We start from the raw sequence: 18793 nt of genomic DNA, 5'->3' as shown, positions 1-18793 counted from the left end.
CAGCTTCTGCCCACACCCTCCCTGTGCAGCTTGGGGAGACTCCATCTCTGTGCACATGCTGGACCAAGGTAACAGGATAGCTCTGGCCAAGGCACTTGGGCAGTGTTTGGAAAGCATCAGCTGCTAAACCCGGGTGCTCCCAGTGCTGTGCAACATAGATCATCCAGGGAAATAATAAAACTTCAAAACACAGATGTCCCGTCTCCTCCTTGCAGATTTATTTGTCTGCAGTCTGGCCCTTCACGGCCTCTTTATCTTGTCATTGTTCTGAGCAATGTGCCTCCATGAGAGGTTTTTGAAAGAACTGTCTGGCTTTGTGCTGCTCACCTCTCCCTCACCATCTATTTGTGACATCACAATTAAATCCCTGATGTCATGTTTGGCATGAGAAACTGAAATAAATTGAGCTTTTGAGGGAATATAAATGACATATGGTCTTTTATTAAAATTGTTTTTTCTAAGCTAAGTGATTTGTTTAAGACAAAATAGTTTTTTAGTTTAAGATCTGTAGGTTCCCAGCAGGTCCTGGTTTAAGCCCTTCTTCAGTTTCCATTAGCAAAAACATTGAGACAAAATAATAAATTTTATTTTTAAGAGGGGAAGTATCTTTGCACTGTTATTAATCTCAGTGTAAATGTTCCAGGGTGTCCTCAGATCTCCTCTGCACCTTCTGTTTGCATTCAGTAGGGATCCAAACGTTCATCTCGGCACAGAAAAGGAGAGATCAAAAACAGTTGTTGCCAAGAGCTTTGCATACAGTGAACGTGCTTTCAGTGTAAGAAGGAATAGCAACGTTTATGTTTGGCAGGGCTGATTTTCCCCCAGCTTTTGGTCAGGGGATTTTGAAAATAACCCAAGACAGAGCCACGTTTTGGCTTTGTCCAGGCTAAACCAAGTGTGGTCCAGACCGGCGGGTTTCGGAGGTGGAGGCTGGTTGCGGAGTTTGACTGTGTGAGCTCTGGATACGTGTGGTAGCTGTGGAAGAACATCCCTGCTGGTGTTCTGGTGTTCAGTGGGATGTTCTCTGAGTGACCCAAGGACTCAGCTGGTGTCCTGCCTCCTCAGGTCCTGGCAGAGCTCAAGGAATACGCGACCGAGGTGGACGTTGACTTCGTGCGCAAGGCCGTGCGAGCCATCGGGCGCTGTGCCATCAAGGTCGAGGCAAGTATCTGAATCCTGAGCTTTTCTGTGATCCTCTGCCTTCAGAAACAGTGATGGGCTTTACCCATCACCTCGTTACACCAAGCTTCTTGGCTTCACTGTTGGCCATCAAGTGGCCTGGATATGTCATGTATATGGGCAGAGCAGCAGCTGATCCAGAGGGCTTGTGAGCTGTGAGTGCATCACAGGAGGGTGGGCTGCTCCTCTCAGATCTCAGCTTGCAGGCACAGCAAGGCAGATAATTCAGTCCTGGTGGAATATTTTACTGCACTGGCTTCAGTGGAAAAAATGACCACTTGTCCATGAGGACGTCCTTTAATAGCTGTGGACTGACCTTTTGAAGGCGGAAGGAGAAAAGATTGTGCAGAGAAACTCTATTATGAAACATTTTGTGTCATTCATCCCCCCTATTTCAGCTGAACAGAACACACAGGCATAGAATTACAGAGAATTGGGACATTAAGTGCAATTTATTCAAACACAGAGTGACTCTATTTGCTTACTTAGGTCCGTATAACTTGTGGTTTCACTTGGAGTGTGCTCTCTTTGGCCTCTGCTTATGCAGATAAGTTCCCAGAAACCTCTGCAGTTCTCCAAAACAAGTCTGAAATGTCCTCTGCCAGTGGAACATCCACCGAAACGCTCATAATGAAATATTTTTTTAGTGCTCTCGCCCGTTCATTTCCCTGTAAGTGAACCTGAAACACCTGACAGGAGCTCAGAAATCCTGTGAAGAGAGGGAAGACTTATGCTTTGGTGTTGGTACTTTTCAGTGAACTGATGACTGTGTGCAAAATGTCACATAAGTGGTCTAATTTCAGCTGAGCTCATTTAGCTTTTGCTAAAGTGTGTTCCCCTGAGCTTTGCCTGACAGCAGATTTAAATAATAACCCCGATCGTGCCTGGCTTAGTGTGGTATCAGTGCACAGGTTTCTCCTGTTCCAGCTAAACTACTGTAAGTCTGTGTACAGAGGACACAGAGAGAATCAACTGCCTGTGCAGCCTTTTCTTCCTTCCTTCAGCTCTTAAAGGCTTGTCCCTGCCATGGGCTTTCTTTGAAGCCCCATCGAGCAGGTGACTGCTGTTTCTGTTTCATGTCTGCAGTTCAAAATACCAAAGTGTTCCTTCCGTGCTGCGTCCAGGCGGGAGGTTGTCTGGATGGAGCCACAGCAGTGACAGTAGAAAATCCCCCTGAGAATGGGAAAGGGCTACAGAGAAGTTAAAAGAAGCTGGTGACAGCCCTTTTCGTAGCTGTGCTGTGCTGGGGGGTGGGAGTTTGCTTTAGTTCTCAGCAGGGACTTCCTCACTAGGATTTGGCCGTGTGTCTGTCCTAGTTTCACATGGGGGGGGTGTATTCCTGAAGTATCAAGGTGTTTTTAGAGGTCTTTACCCTTTCCCTGTCACCACAACAGGCTAATAGTAATGTCCAAGGACTAATAGTAATGTCCAGCACATTCACAGTGACCCTCAAACTGGAATTATGTCTCTCCATAAGTGGTGTTAACCTTGATTTTTAGCACTGCTCCATGAAGACGCTGCTGCTGAAGGTGAGGTCTGCTTCCTGCTCTGACAAGAGCCAGATTTAAAGAGGGCAAATATAGAACAACTCATTACAGTGTCCTCATCTCCAGGTTAATCCCTGTCCCCAGTGCATCTGTGTTTACTAGAGGCTGTTTTCTCTGTGAGTTATGACTAATAGAAGAGCATCCTCAGCCATCAGTGTCCAAGGCTTAGAAATCTGCTTCTTGACACAGGACACAGCCGGTGGGAGCTGTTGATGAATGAGCATTCACAGAGCATTTCAGCTCTGCCTTCAAGGATCCTACCTTTTGTCTAACTGTCTCTCCTAGGAGGGGAAGACAGTAAATAATTTTGTCTGCCCTGAGGTGCTCTGTAGAGGAAATGTGGTGTTGCCCTTGCTGGCAGTGCTCATTTTGGGTGTGGAACTAATACCCATGTTGAGTAGTAAGGCTGATGGACTTTGCCCAGGCTTGAGCAATCATTTTGGTTTGGGGAGTGCTAGAATATCATCATTTTGCATGGATAGGGCTGGACTGTTGATAGCTGGGCTCAGAGTTAGCTTGGGTGTGTCTGCAGCAAACCATGTGGTGTAGCTGCACTTGGATCCCTTGTGCATCAGTTTGCTCCTCTCACAGCACTAGATGAAGTCATCATGCCATGCTTAGATTGTGAGGAAAACAAGCACCGCTCCCGTGGGAAAAGGAAATGAAGTGGATGCAGTAAGAACAGGGATTCCTCTGGAGCAAAGGAGAAGCAGAAGGAGCCACATTACAGGGAGATTTGTCTTGTTTCCAGGAGATTCTGCCAGCAGCCTGGTTCTTAGAAATCATTGAGGCTTGTGGCTGAATGTTGATGTGTGATGTGCTACTCTGGTAATCTTGTGGGCTTTCATTTGATTTCTGCAGAAAAACAAAGCAATTTTGACTTTGGTTTGTTGTCCTTCCTCACTCCAACTTGAAAGCTGTTCTAGTTGGGGCACTCTTTCATCAGTTTGCAGAGCACTGCAGTCCCCAAGGATGTCCACCTTCAAAAAGCAATGTGTTTACAAGGGATGGAGTGAGCTGAGATCTATTTTATTAGAGGGACTGCTCTTCTGGGCATGTACCCACGTGACTGCTCACTTTCCAAGGGACTGTTGGGCTGAAAATCATTGCTGCATATTTCAAAGTGGATGTTGTGTTCTTCCTGGAAAAAATCATGCTTCAGAGTGTAAAGAAAAGAAAACTAAGCCTTAATTTGCTTTTCCTTGAATTCTGCAGCTCTTGAAGCTTTGCTGATTGTAGGCTCTGACAGGACTGCACTGCTTATTGCCAACAGTGACTGGTGCTGCAGGGTCTGTAGAGTGGAGTTGGCTTAGGAGAGATTTACCCCCTTAGGGTCACTTGTTAAAACATCTGGTGAAAGGTATTGGGATGAAGAGGTTAAATTGCAAGCTCTGAAGCATCGATCTTGCAAGAAGTTTGAGCAGAGCTCCCACTGAGAGCAAAGTCAAACTCTGTGGAGTGAGGTCCATGGTCAGTCTCCATGAAGTGGAAGAGTCTTCCACTTCAAATCTGAAGACCTCAAATCTCTTCTGGAGCAGAAGAGATCAGAGCAGGGCACTCTGCCACTTCACTGCCTCCACAGTGGCATAGTACCTGTAAAGCTGTGCTAAGGAGGGAGAGGCATCATAAAAAAAATATTATACCAATCATACAGTTTTATGTGATGCTTCTCTTTAATCTGACACCGATTGTGTTGGGTGTATTTTCTGTTTGGTGTGAATTTCAGGGAAGAGTCAGATGACTTACTGCCAGTTTGCAAAGATGAGTGAATGCTGGTTTAGAGTGTCTCCTCCCTTGGCTGATCCCCAGGCCAGCATGGTCCCTGTTTGTGCTGGCAGGCCATGTGTAAGATACCTCACCTAGAGTCAGGAGGGCAGGAAATCACCACGAGGTTTTAGTCTCTGATCCAAATTCAGCTCTACAAGTCTTGAGGTTTGTCCTTGAGATTTCTGCCCATTCTCAAAAAACTGATTGCTGTGACTGAAATGCCATTTCATTCCTCCTCCTCCTGCCCAGGCTTCAAGTGCTCTGTAAGTCAGAGGGACTGTTAACTCACTGAAATTGAAAAATCCACCTACGTTGCTATTGTTTGTGCCCTACGGTGTTTGTCTCAATCCCGAATGCTTTATGGATGTTCTGCCTCGGCAGTGTCGGGAGCTGGCTGCTTCTCACATTAATCACCAGCTGTGTAATGAGGCTTCACACGTGCTCTGCTAATAGCCAAATCACTGTCCTTATTGGAGACTCTTTAGTGCTGAAGTTGGTTGCTCCTGTGATGTCCTGCCTCACTGTGCTGTTTGGGAATAGACCTCCCTGAATTATTTGCCTCTAATTCCAGTTCTGCTTCCTGAAGTGTGACAGTGTCCAGTCCTTGTTATCTTTTTTTGAACTAATTAACATGAAAGCTGCATTAGCAACAGCTGAATTTCTATTTTTAGCTGTATCTTCACATGTTGTTAGTGACCTCACCCCAAAAGTACTGAACCTCTTGCAGCTGTGAGGTGCTTTTTGCTGCTGTTCCTGCAGAGTGATTGCCAGCATGGTTTTCTCCTGCCTTACAGCTTCTCCAACCAGGAGTCTCTGTCCAAACTCTCCCAGCTCTGATTGCCCAGCTTGGGAAATCCAAGAGATCTCACTTGGTGGCCTGTTTAGCTGCTCACCAGCAAGAGGGTGATAAAAAGAGCAGTGTAGGTCTCCTGTGTGGTGACCCAGCTATCTACTGGCACAGTTGCTTCAGACTTAATCTTTGCAGGAGCTGGAGTCAGCTGGTATCTCCACAAGCATTTATCAACCTGTGTTTTTTTTCCTGGATACAGTTGGTAGCTGCTGTCCTCTTGTTTTCCGGCTCTGGGCGTTTTCTCATACACAAGCCTCGTTCCTCAATGTGTGCTGTGGGCTCAGGAGTGTTTCTGGAGCTCTTTTAATGGGATTTTTCTGCTCTCTCCAGCAATCTGCAGAGCGCTGTGTGAGCACACTGCTGGACCTCATCCAGACCAAGGTCAACTACGTGGTGCAGGAGGCCATCGTTGTCATCAGAGACATCTTCCGCAAGTACCCCAACAAGTACGTGGAACTGGTGTAAGGTTTTTTGGAAGCCCTTGTCTGCTCTCAACAGAATAGAGCAATGTAAAACTCAGCATGGCTTACCAGGGCTCTGAAGCAAAGGTGGGAGCAGTGTCCATTCTGATTCCACTCCTGGTTTGGTAGGATTCAGATGTTTGCTGTAGGTGAGGTATCGGCCTGACTCATTATTAGTTGGAGTTGAAAGCTTTTCCTTCCCCACCACTCCATATGGATGCTGAATAGAAGCCTTACTCAAAAGCCAATAATGCTCTTGCAGAGAATGCCAGAAGGAAAATTTGGCCAAGTTTACAGCATCAAGCTTTTCTGGTTTTGCTCATACCTCCTCTAGAAGTCTTACATACAAAGCTATGAAAGGTTCATGGCTCTCCTGGTCTGAGATCCCAGTCAGGTTGTGCCAAACAAAATGTCTTTCCCCATCGAGTGTTCTCTCTGGCTTGGGCAGAACTCAGGTTTTTTTTTTTGTTTGTTTTGCTGTTTCTGCAGTAAGGTTTTGTCTCCTCAGCTACAGAACAGCAGGAGTGTTTTTCAGCAGAGACTTGATGATCACCTAAAAAGTAATATGGGACATTGCAGGCCTCTCTGGCAATTTCTGCTGTCAGCTACAAGACAGATTGTCTGCTTGTGACAGGGAAACCCACGCTGGAAAGCTAAATTAGTGCGGGGTATTGTCTGTTTTACAGTAAAGCCTTTGGGGAAGTGTAATATCCAGTTCAGAGTTACCAGTCTGAAGACTCCAGTGAGGCTGCAGGATCTGATTCAGATGCATGGGCTGAACTGTTGGATCAAACGTTCCCATTAGCAAACAAAGTGAGGCAGCTTTGTCTTGAATTCCACATCTGGGTGGTCTTGCTGATGAACTAAACTGCAAAGACCCTGTGAGATCTTAGTGCTCAGGCTTGGAAAAAGAAAAAGCTGGGGAATATCTTCTGTAGTTAAGTGAAAATGCTGCATGGAAATAAAAGATTTTTTAGTGCAGGATTCCCTGGAGAATGATGTGGGCAGGAACTGAGTAAGACAAGTCCAGTTCATCCCAGTAATCCACCTGTACTCTGACAAATCAGGTATGAAAGCATCATTGCCACTCTGTGTGAGAACCTGGATTCCCTGGATGAGCCAGATGCCAGAGCTGCCATGATCTGGATAGTGGGTGAATATGCAGAGAGAATTGACAATGCTGATGAACTGTTGGAGAGTTTTCTGGAGGGCTTCCACGATGAAAGTACTCAGGTAAAATTGCATTGTGCATCTTAATCTGTAATGTTCCATGCAGTGCATTAATGGGATGGACAGTAAATATTATTCAATGAAAGCTTCAATATTTGGCTAAAGAAACCCTCTGAGAACCTGTAGATTTGCTCCATTGTCCCTGTCTCCAAAACTTCTCTTCTTGGAAGGATAAGACAGAACTGGAGGGGTTTCTAGATGTTTCATACTTTCTGGGGGAGTAACCCTACTAGGGACCAGAACATAGAGAGGAGTAGTGATGAGATACATCACAGTACGACACAAACCTCAGTGTGGTGCTCAGGGACTTGTCTGTGAAAGTGTTTTGCAACAGGCAAGAGTGTGAGTCTCACTGTACTGGGTTTCACTGGCAAAGAATAGTGTAATGCTGTTATGAAACTCAAGTTTTGTATCAGTAAAAGATGTTGAGACTTGCGAGGTGTTGCTAAAGCGTGGATGAATTTTCTGTTCTCTGTTGTGCCCCTTTCTCAGGTGCAGCTCACCCTCCTGACTGCTATAGTGAAGCTGTTCTTAAAAAAGCCTTCTGAGACACAGGAGCTGGTTCAGCAGGTCCTCAGCCTGGCCACCCAGGTAAGCCAAGATATCCAGTGATCCAGAGCCCTCCAGACACTGTGCATCCTGCCATGTGGTGTCTCCCATCTGCCAGGCCAGTCAGCTTTGCAGTAGATGGGATTCAAAGGTATTCCCCTGCCTCCCAAAGAGACTCCATTTAAGAGCTGCTCTGTGCCTCTTGCCATCTGGAGTCTTCCCTCTCCTTCTTAGCTCTTGCTTTATCCAAATTCCTCCCCTATTCCCCCACTGAAGGGACAGGGTGGAGTTACCAAGAAACCAGAATGCTTTCTCCTCGAAGGTGCCTTGCAGTTAAAACATCTGGAGCTGTGACAGAGGGAAAGAGCCTGGCAGGGACTTTGTTCTGTGAACAGCAAAGTTTAGGCAGTGCTATGAAAAAGAAAGAACTGGAGTTTGGGGTTTTTCCTTTGTACTTGGATGCTGTCAACCAATGTGGCAGCTTTGCTGGAGGCTGTAGCAGTGGGTTAAGATCACAGATTCATTATGCATGAGGCGCTGAGTTACGAGCTCAGATCACTGCAGGCGAGGCTGGGATTGAGCTGGCAGACACAAGTGCTGTAGTTCTGGAGGACAGAAGTGGAGATGTCCTGGTGGCAGGGGTGGCTAAGACCTCAGCCAATCTTCCTACACTCCCTGGCTGTAATGACTGGGGTAAACAGCCCAAAAAAAGCAGCTCCTCTCCAGACCTGCTGTGCCAAGTGATAAAAATAGTCTCCCGGCTGAATGGGCTGCAATTCTGAGCAGAAAACCTGGAGTCAATCATCAGCTGGCCTTTTTGATCCTCTGTGCTGCAAGAAATCATGGCTGTGAACTTATTAGTACTTAAAACTTTTATTCATCCTTTTGAGGAGTTGCATTGGTCGGCAGCAAGAAACACGTGGCCTGCTTTTCTTGCTTCAAAACCTGCTTTTAGGCAGGATCTCAGCTGCTCTGCAGAGAGGAGTGGGCCAAGGGCTTGCTGTATCATTTGCCTGAGCCAACAGAAGAAAGGTACTAAGTGTTAAAACCCACTGTGCTGAGTCACAAAACACTTAATGGCACCCTAGGAGTATAATAGGCGTCTGTTTTTTCTCTGTTTGTCACAAATGTTGATTCAGTCTGGCTTCTTGTATTTTGTATGAATAATAAGTCAATGTAGGATAACTGGCTGTAAAACACTAAAAAGCCTTACATTTCGAGGTCTGATTTCTGGGTGGAGATACTGGTTTTCACTTGAGTGGGTGAGTAATTACACGTGTGTTTCTTTCCCCAGCTTAGGTATTGTTGCACTTTGAGCGTCTGGGGGTAAGTCTGCACAGCACACTGCAGGTGTGATTGTAGCAGGAGCCAGTTTAACCCAGCCAACAGTGGCCAAAACAGTAGTGAAGCAGCTGGGGATGGCAGGGACAGGGATGTGTAGCAGGGATCAGGTCCCTGGCAAACCCATAACCTATAACAGACCTCTACATCCCCGTTGCTGTTGTGGGTCTGGCACGAGTGGGGAGCTGAGCTCATTGGTATGCAGACCCTGGAGAGCAGAGAATTGGGAGAGAAGCTGGGAAAGGGAAGATCTGAGCCTCTTGTTTCAGTAGGTTTGCTAAACTTTCAAATCTGTTTATTTGGCTGTGGAAGGAAACAGCCAGTCTTGAATCTGTTTGTGTCTGCGAGTAGATGGAAACCCGTGGTCTTTCACCTCTGCCTTGCAGAAACCCTCCTGATCTTGAGCTGCTGGTGCAGGCAGGATGTGGAGAGTCTTGTAGGGATTGTCAAGGGCAAAGGGATTGTTAAGGATTGTAGGGATTGTTAAGGGTGTAAAGAGTCAACCATCAAACAAAACCAGCACTGCAGAGACAACGTCTGAGACTACAAGTAGATTTATCTGGGTCCTTACAAGCGAAATGAGCTTAGCTCAGTCTCATTCCAAATAGAGGTTTTACTGTGTGCCTGAGGATGTTGAGACAGACAGCAGAGAGGCAGGTTCTGACAGGTCAGCAGCAGCATGAATGAGATCACAGGAGAGGAAAAGAAACAGCAAGAGGAAGGCTGATGAGGTGTATGATATATTGCCGGAATTTTAGGGGGAAAAAACCCTCAGAAACATTTATCCTGTTATTCTGCTGACAGGTGGGTTAAAAATCCCAGGTCTTGCTTCCGTGAGCAGTTCAAACATGTTGCACTGCAACATAAAACCACATCACCTCCCTCTCCCTTGAACATTAGCTGCAAACCATCCCCACTCACTTTGCTGCTCCAGGCAAAGATGCTCAAAGAGGAGAGAAATAATTAGCACTTCATGCAGAGGCAAAAGTATCTGCAGTTAAACAAGGGGATTATTGGCAGCTGGAGAACTGATGAAGTATCCTAAGTGTGTATCATTAGCATCTTTCCATACTTCATTAGATAACTAAAAGGCAGGATAAATAAGATCTCTTTTGGTATAAAGAATATGGCTTATTAAGATGTAGCTCTGCAGCATCTTTTTGTCCAGCAGTGCCCTTGGGTAAGTCATACATTTCCAGGAATCTTGGATCATTATTCAGTATTGTATCTCTACTCTTAGTATGTGAAAGAGTGATTTTCGCTCGCATTCTTTTCTCCTGTCTACACCCCCTTGGAGTTCTCCTGATACTTATTGTTATATCAAGTGGCAGGAGAGTTTAGAAAGCAGTTGAGAGCTCTGTGGTTTGGGGCAATTGCGGGATATAAAATCCCGGGTTTTTTGCTCCTTGACCAGCTGAGCAGGAAGCCAGGCATTAGTACTCTGGTTCTCCATTTTTATTTTAGGATGTTCATCACAACAGTTTGTAACACACTTTGAAACTGTTCACTGTCGCTGCTGGATGGGTGGGGGTGTTTTAATCCAGCAGAATCGCTGCTAGAAAAATAATCGATTACAGGCCTTAGTTCACTTCAGACCCGTGAGTGATGTATTGCTTTGTCTCAGGATTCTGACAACCCAGACCTGCGGGATCGCGGCTACATCTACTGGCGCCTTCTTTCCACGGACCCCGTGACCGCCAAGGAAGTGGTTCTCTCGGAAAAGCCGCTGATCTCCGAGGAGACCGACCTGATCGAGCCCACCCTGCTCGATGAGCTCATCTGCCACATCGGGTCCCTGGCGTCGGTGTACCACAAACCCCCCAACGCCTTCGTGGAGGGGAGCCACGGCATCCACCGCAAGCACCTGCCGATTCACCATGGCAGGTAAGCTCGGGCAGCCACCAGGACAATGGGCAGGGTTGGCTGTTCCTTTCTAGCAAACGGTCCAAAAGATGCCAAAAGATCTTTTAGAACACTCTAATGGGGTTTTATTGGTAAGTGTGTAAGGGCTTGCAGGTCATTCAAGGGGCCGTTCCGCTGTCGAAGGTAATCCTGGGTAGGTAGTTTCCGAGTTTCTGGGTCAGAAGACACAGGAAGTATGGAAGTTCTTGTGTGAGGAGGAGCTGTGATGTTTTTTAAGAAGACATTGGCTGTAAGTGCTCTTGACATGAGAGGCTGAGTTAAAAAGCAGAAGGTTTGGGTAAGGGTGGAATCACCTTTGGTGCAAGGGCTTCCTTCAGGGGGAGGAGGAGTAGAGGCATCTTTCAGAAGATGATTTTGTAAGAGCTTTTGCTTCAGCAACAGCACAGCTTTAGGAGCCTGTCTCCTGGAATACAGTATCAGTTTCTTAGAACAGGCAAGTAAAGGGATCCTTCGCTGTTGGAATATGAAATGGGGAAGGATTGGTAAAAACTACCTTTCTCACTCGGTACCTATGAGACAGGGGGAGTGCAAAAACCATCAAAGCCCCATCACTGAAAACTGTTAGAGCTTAAAAGAAGACGGGTAGACTGATCTCTGTCTAACCCTTGGGAGGTGGGGGGAAATGCTTTGGCATATTGCCTGGAGCTTTAATGCTTCCCTGTGATCAGAGTCCTGGAAGCAGGTTGGATCTGCAGGCAGTGCAGCAGCTCCAGGCTGCAGAGGGGTTGCTATTGAGCCTGTTCCCATGGTCCCTCATTCAGGTGAGCAGTGCTATTTGCACTAATGGTATTAATTACACAACTGAGCGTGCTTTGCAGCAGGAGGCAGAGTATCCAGGCTTACCTCTTAATAATATTCCCAAAGTGACATTTGGAGTGCTATTTTTTGCTGTTGCACTGATAAATCAGTGTGCGATGCTGCTGCTTTTCTATTTTCTGACACCACTTCTCTGCTATTCTTAGCAACTGAAGCTATTTCGGTGGTGACTGGCTTTGGGAAGCCGAGTTGTTTTCTCCCTGCCTATGAAATCAAGTCTGGCTGCACTGACCCAGAATCAGCAAGCACAAGTCTACCAGTTGGACGAGAAAAGCAGTGGCCGCTTTCCTGCCTCTCCTAGTCAAAGATTTGTCTCAAAATGAGCTGGGGTAGCTTTGGTCTTTGGTGTTACCAACCTTCCTGTACACTGTTGTTTCAGGTCATGACAGAAGATAACATTTTAGGGGATTTAGCTCAAGGAATTCAGCTTTTTGAAAGAGCAGTTTTTTACTAGCTTCTTGCATGTACTGTGTATGTGCTTGACTCTTGTAGCTCATGCTCTGTCTGCTGACCTTAAATCTGTTCTGACTAGAGCAGAACCATTGCTTCAACATAAACCCTCCAGGCCTCAATCAGCAGTGTTGAGCTGGGGGAAGGTCTGGAGGGTGCTCCTGCTGATCATTTTGATGCAGTGCTGGAGCCCATTTGGTAAATTAAAAAATGAGTGGAGTTAATGGCACACTGGGCACACTGGGCTTCTCCAACAGGAGCTCACCTCTAACCCCATTATTGGGGTTTTCTGCATCAGTGTAAGGCAAGTTAAGGGTGTCCAGTGGAAGATAACCATCTCACCTAATTGTTTGGAGTTATCTTCTTAACACCTGCACTCCAATAATGACCATTCTGGTGGCTGAAGTGTCTGCTAGAGATTGAGGTTTTCCTTCAAGTTGCACCGTGAGATAGAGGTGAAAGCATGGAAGTGTGGACATGTCCACAGTGAATGTGGTTTGAGAGTCAAGACAACGTTTTCTTGAGTGGATTGGCAGAGGTAACCAGATGAATGGTGCTTCCCTGGGTATAAACCTTGGAGTAGTTAGTTATGGCTGGCAGAATTCACTACGTTGCTTTTTGATTCATTTAATTTCCATTCCAAGCAAGGACAGGTTTCTTTCAGCTCTCTCAGCTGATGGGAAGACCCATTGAACAGCTCACAGATGGTGAAATGTTCCTGCCTCTTCAGTGAGCCCAAGTGTCACAGAGTTGCAGATGTATCCTGAAGATGGGGGGAGAAATCTGATTGCTTGGCAGTGTTTCCTCATGTGGTGGCTCCCACCACCCCTGCTCAGCCATAATTCAGCTGAGAAATTTGGGAAGATGTTTACAGGGCTCCTGGGAGGAGTCTGGTTAGATTTGGGCAGGAATCTCTATCCCCCTGTTTCACAGGTGGCTGCAGGAAATTTTTGATTCTGGTTCTCTCTGTACATCCCTTGTAAAACCCAACATCTGGGACCTGCTGGAGGCTGAATTCTTAGGGCTAAATCTCCAGTTCACATGGGCAAACCCAGCTGTTACCCACTGGCCAAGACTGTGAGGGGGAAAGCTTATATCAAGACTTTCTGCCTTCTATAACCCACATATTCTTTATTAATTTTTTTCTTTCATATAAAATTCAAAGTTTTTTTATATACAAACCTCTTTAAAGAGACCCATTCTTCCCAAACGGGGTTTTGTTTTTTAATACAAACTGACTTGGCTTCGTCCTTTCCTAATTTCTTGTTGGGTTTTGGGGCAACAGCAGTTACACAAGACCTTGAGGGATTTCTCTGTCTCCATCAGGAGAAGGATGAGTAAGTGTTGAAGAGGTGTAGTGTTAAAGGGATTACAGACTGGGAACGAACCAAGTGGCTTGTAATGTGCCTCTGCTTGGAGCTGTTCCTCCCCTTCCCAGGGTGGGGGTGGGAGTGGATCACAGTAACCACTTGCTCTTCAAAAATGTTTCAGTGAGCAGTTCAGCACACTCAGCAGTCTCCCTGCTGAAGGCAGAAGCAGAAAGGACAGCTAATATTAGTATTATTTGGGGTCTAAAGCTTTTAATGCAAAGAAGCTTTCAGTGCTTTCTGCTGCTGCTGCTGCCTGGTAACTAATTCATTCTGCAGTCCTTATGCTCCATCTTTTCCTCTTGGCACTGAAGCTGGGAGCAGCTTAGGCTCTGTCACTGAGTCTTTCCCCTGAGCAGCTGAATAAGGATGAGGGAATTCTGGCTACTCAGAATGAGGAGCTGCAAATCCTTACAGAAGAGCCCCAGTGTTAAACACCTTGTCAGGACACTAATTCCCACAGCATTTGTGGGCAGTTACCTGTTGGCTGCAGCTGCAAGGACATGAGCTGGAAATCATTTTATCACTTACTGCTGGCAACAGGGTACAGAAGGGATTTCAATTATCTAAGATGAGCATCTCTGAATTTAAAGAATAAATACACTGTAGTGAGATCTTCAGGAGCTACAGTCAGTTACTTCCCCCCTCCTCCCTTCTTGTTATAAAATCCAGTGACAAGTGAATGTAAACGGTAGCCAGACTGCATATGATGAGAAATTTTGGAAGCTGTATAATGAGCATTTCTAGACTAGCAATTAACATGCCTGCTAACTCAGAGGAAAGGAGATTATTGATAGAAGAGAGGAATCAATTTTAGATGGAGGTTTTCAATTAGGAAAGAGTTGTGGAGCTTGTTGCTGGTCAGTAGAAGGTGATTAATCGAGATGTATGGGGAGTGGTGGAGTTTGCACTGGTTAGAGTGAGGGCTCAAGGGTTTTTTCAATGTTAGGTTGATAACATTCTCTGAGGAAATCTGAATTATTTATTTTTCCCCATGTTTATATGTGGCTCTCAGGGCCAGTGGGCTGAAAATCATCTCTATAGGTTTATTCTGAGCTGTGAAATACTTATTTTCAGTGCTGTAGTCCATGTAATGCTCGTGGCTGACTGTTTTGGATGGGTCTGTGATTCTTAAGGTGGGCAAATTTCACACCTTGGAAGATTCCCTTTGCTGGACTGAAGACCATGCACAATGCTTGGGAAGTCTTGGTGCTCAAAGCATGTGGTGAAGAACCACGTGCCATAACACATTGCCAGCTGTATCAGGGGGCAGAGCACTGCTGGGATAAGCTTTGGACTGGCTTCTGCTTGTCTTTCTGTGTTTCCCCATGCTGAGAATCTGAAGCTGGAGACCAAGGTGACTGATGTCTCTCTCCTCTGCTTCTTTTCCACCTCCTGCAGCACTGACGCTGGCGACAGCCCCGTGGGCACCACGGCCACCACGAACCTGGAGCAGCCACAGGTCATTCCATCCCAGGGAGACCTCCTGGGAGACCTCCTCAACCTGGACCTGGGGCCCCCCGTGAATGTTCCCCAAGTGTCCTCCATGCAGATGGGTGCCGTGGACCTCCTGGGAGGAGGGCTGGACAGCTTGGTAAGCAGCATCCTCGTTAGCTGGTGTGAAATAATTGGAGCTGTGCTTATCTCTGCAAAGCCTTGATTATTTGTGCTTTTAATGCTTGGATCACTGAGCTCCCAGTGCTGAGTCCTGAAACTCCAAAGGGATTTAACCAGTGCTATTGTACCAACTCCCAGCAGGTTTTTCCTGCTATAAAATGGATGTTGCTTCATGCTGTAGAATCCCCATGGTCAGTGGATATATTTGTTCTGTGCTTTTTCTGTGTAAAAGAAAACCAAAAAGTTGTTTTAAGCATGTAAAGTGTTTCGCTGCTTTGTATTTGATTCAGGCTGCCTTTCAAGAAGGCATTTTACTCCACCCACTTCCCAGCCTTCCTGAATTTTGGTGCAAAGCTCTCAGGCTGTAACCCTGTGTCATCTCATTTTTGTATGTCATGGCTTAATATGGGTGACATTTTAATTGCAGTGAGGTCAAGAGGGAAACACTCTGTGTAGTCCTCACCATGCCACAGCAGCTCATGAGGTACCTGCCCTGGTACTACCAGGGTCAGGCTCCAGTGGGAGTGATCACACCTTTTTGTGCTCTGGGGAGTGAGCTGGGCATGAGCTGCAATGAGAAAATCACTTGGCAAGGAGACAGCAGCAGTGGAGAGGTCAGTGCTGTGATCTTATAGCCAGGTATTAAGAGGTGGTGAATGTAATAATGAGCCTGGGAGCTGTTCCCATGGAGGGGAGCACAGCACACAGGCCCCCAGCTCCCTGGTGACTTCCCTGCAGGGGAAGAAGCACTCCTGGGTATATTTGCACTGTGTAACCTGGGTAAGACTGCCCCAGGGAACACAGCTGGGTGTTTTTTCAGACCTGCAGTGGATTTGTCTTGCTTGAGGTTTGGCTTGTAGTTCTCTGACTGGTTTAGGTGGTTTCAGTTCTGAGTCAAGCTCTGAACAACAGAGGTAGGAGGCAGCTGGATGAACCCCAATGCAACAAATCCTTATTTGTCAAATATCTATTATTTTAAGCTGCCATAATCTTATTAAAGCAGACATTGAACTCATTTCCAGCTCTCCATGAGCTAATGAACTGGAAACAATCTAACCCTTAATGGCACTGGCATTCACAGAGGTCAGATGTGCTTTAGCCTCTGTGCTGACCAGAGGTTTGTTTGGTCACTGGGGTGGCTGCTCTTACACTGGGGGAGTATCTCAGAGGGGATGAGGGAAATGGTCAGGCTGGAGATGCTGGGAAAGCAGACAGTGAGCCCAGAGCCCTGTGCAGCCTTTCCCTGCATTGCAAGACGTACCACTAAGAACTTGGGATTGGTATTTGTGTAAAGGCTTTGCAGGAGAGGTGCTGTCTGTGGTGGCAGAGAATGGTTAGCACTCAAATTCCTCTGTCTGTGCTGCTCTCCAGGCCTCTTATAGTAACCCTTTGTTTCTCATTAGTGTCAGACAAACAAATGGACACAGTAAAATTAAAACTTGGTTTTGGGAGAAGAGCTGTCTCGCAGGTGGCATTAATGGGCTTAATTTAGTGACCTGCTTTGACAGTAGAGCTGTTAGTTGATATGGTCCTAGGCTTTTACTTAATATTTTCCTCAAGCCTTAAGTAAATCCGTGGAGCTGTGGAGTGTGATCTGACAAAATGATCATGTCTGGGTGGGGAGTAGCTGTGCCTCGGGCTGCACAGCCCAGCACTGTCTCAGCTGAATTACTGATGGGGTGAGCACTAAACCAGATGTCTGAATGATGGAGGGGTTTTTGATGTTGGGTGATTTCTGTTGAAGTGCTGTTGCATCAAATGAATCAAAGCTCTGCCTTTTCCTTCCCTCGTGCAGATGTTGCAGATGACACCAAGTTGGGCAGGAGTGTTGGTCTGCCTGAGGATAGGAAGGCTCTGCAGAGGGATCTGGACAGGCTGGATCTAAAGGCTGAGGTTCAACAAGGCCAAATACTGGGTCCTGCACTTGGAGCAGCCCCATGGAATGCTCCAGGTGTGGGGCAGAGTGGCTGGAAAGGGTGCCCAGTGAAAAAGGACCTGGGGGTGCTGGTGACAGTGGCTGAACATGAGCCAGGTGGCCAAGAAGGCCAGTGGCACCTGGCCTGTGTCTGCAATAGTGTGGCCAGGCAGGGCCAGGGCAGTGACCATCCCCCTGCACTGGGCACTGATGAGGCCACACCCCAAATCATAGGATTATTTTTGGGCCCCTCACAAGAAGAAAGACATTGAGGGGCTGGAGCATGTCCAGAGAAGGCAACAGAGTGGAGGAAGGGGTTTGTCTGATGAGGAGCAGCTGAGGGAGCTGGGCGAGCTCAGCCTGGAGAAGAGGAGACTCAGGGGGACCTTCTCACTCTCTACAACTCCCTGACAGGAGGGTGTAGGTGGGAGTTGGTCTCTTCTCCCACATAACAGGTGACAGGATAAGAGGAGACAGCCTCAAGATGTGCCAGGGGAGGTTTAAATTGCATATTAGGAAGAATGTCTTCACTGAAAGGACTGTCCAGCCCTGGCACAGCTGCCCAGGGCAGTGGTGGAGTCACCACCCCTGGAGGGATTTAACAGATGTGGCACTTGATTTAGTGGTGGCCTTGGCAGTGATGGGGTAACAGTGTAGAGGTCTTTTCCAACCTAAATGAGTCTATGATAATAAGCCTAATTAGTGAGTGAATGTGATCTGTATCTTTGTTCATTGTTGTGGGCATGTGTTTAACAAGCATCAAGCTGGCTTAACCCTAACCTGGTATTAGCCAAATCGCTGGGCAGTGTCTCTGGGCTGCATGACTCACCAAGAGGGTTGGGATTTGAATCTTAGGATAATATTAAGCCACATTTGTGCAGTGCCATCCCCTCTTCTACCCCCTTTTCTTTAGTGGGGGTGTCCAACTTCAGAGGGATGCTCTTGCAGTAAAAGTCCCAACAGGACTAACCCAGAAAGACCAACAGCAGCTTTAACTTCCATGGCAAATGTCATTCTGCATTTCAGTTTCTTAAACTGGAGGGGGTTATTTTTTCTTCCAGGCAGTTAAATGAGACTCTCTGGTGTAAAACTGGATAAACACCAAATTTATATTGTTCATTTGAATTTTCCTCAGCATTGCTAGGTATTTATCCCCATGACTAGTGAGACTCCAGCTGCTTGAGAGGTTAATTTATTTATTGAGTAAATCTTATTTTATCTCCATAGTGAGTTCTGTAATTGGTATTAAATGTAACATGCATGCACAGATGCTGAGCATGTGTTAACAGTTACAAAAAAAAAAAGAAAAAGGGTTGTTAGTACAAAAACAAGATATGGTTTGCTTATAACCAGAGCAGACTTGCTGTAGGACCTATGGAGAGCTGTTTCCTAGTGAAGAAAGCCAGTCTGGGTTGTGCCCCTATTTGCCACCGTGGGCAGATCTAGTTCTCTCTGCTCAGTTTTCTTTTCCATAAAATGGTGACTAAGCCCACTTTTACGGAACTATTTGAGATCTCCAGCTCAGCAGTGTAAAGCAGTCATACCAGCCACTCACGTGGGAGAAACAAAACTTCCTGGGACAGCAGATTGCTGGATGCAGAGCTTTGTGCAGTTTGATGCCTTATCCCCTCAAAGGCAGCTCTGAAGTGGCTGAACCTCATGCAGGTTACAGACACCCTCCCAGCTCCTGTTTGCTGTTGATGTGGTGCTTTGCAGGATGTCTGTCTGTGCTGACGTGAGCTGGGGTCATTTTGCCTTTAAACCTTTTTTTGTGTGTTCAT

At 46.5% G+C, this 18793-nt stretch overlaps 1 protein-coding gene across 6 annotated transcripts in view; it reads left to right on the top strand.

Annotated features, from left to right (window-relative positions):
• AP2B1 (adaptor related protein complex 2 beta 1 subunit) overlaps positions 1 to 18793 on the top strand; it is a 78937-nt gene that overhangs the window by 27311 nt on the left and 32833 nt on the right. For all 6 annotated transcript variants that reach the window (XM_017828908.1, XM_017828911.1, XM_017828907.1 and 3 more), the window contains 6 exons: positions 1066 to 1161; positions 5674 to 5789; positions 6872 to 7037; positions 7527 to 7625; positions 10549 to 10808; positions 14882 to 15074. In XM_017828908.1, the coding sequence (XP_017684397.1) occupies positions 1066 to 1161; positions 5674 to 5789; positions 6872 to 7037; positions 7527 to 7625; positions 10549 to 10808; positions 14882 to 15074 (930 nt within the window). The remainder of the gene's footprint in view (positions 1 to 1065; positions 1162 to 5673; positions 5790 to 6871; positions 7038 to 7526; positions 7626 to 10548; positions 10809 to 14881; positions 15075 to 18793) is intronic.

This window comes from Lepidothrix coronata, unplaced genomic scaffold (assembly GCF_001604755.1).
Source record: "Lepidothrix coronata isolate B3197 unplaced genomic scaffold, Lepidothrix_coronata-1.0 Scaffold154, whole genome shotgun sequence".
NCBI lineage: Eukaryota > Metazoa > Chordata > Aves > Passeriformes > Pipridae > Lepidothrix > Lepidothrix coronata.
This window is presented reverse-complemented; position numbering and strand designations above follow the sequence as displayed.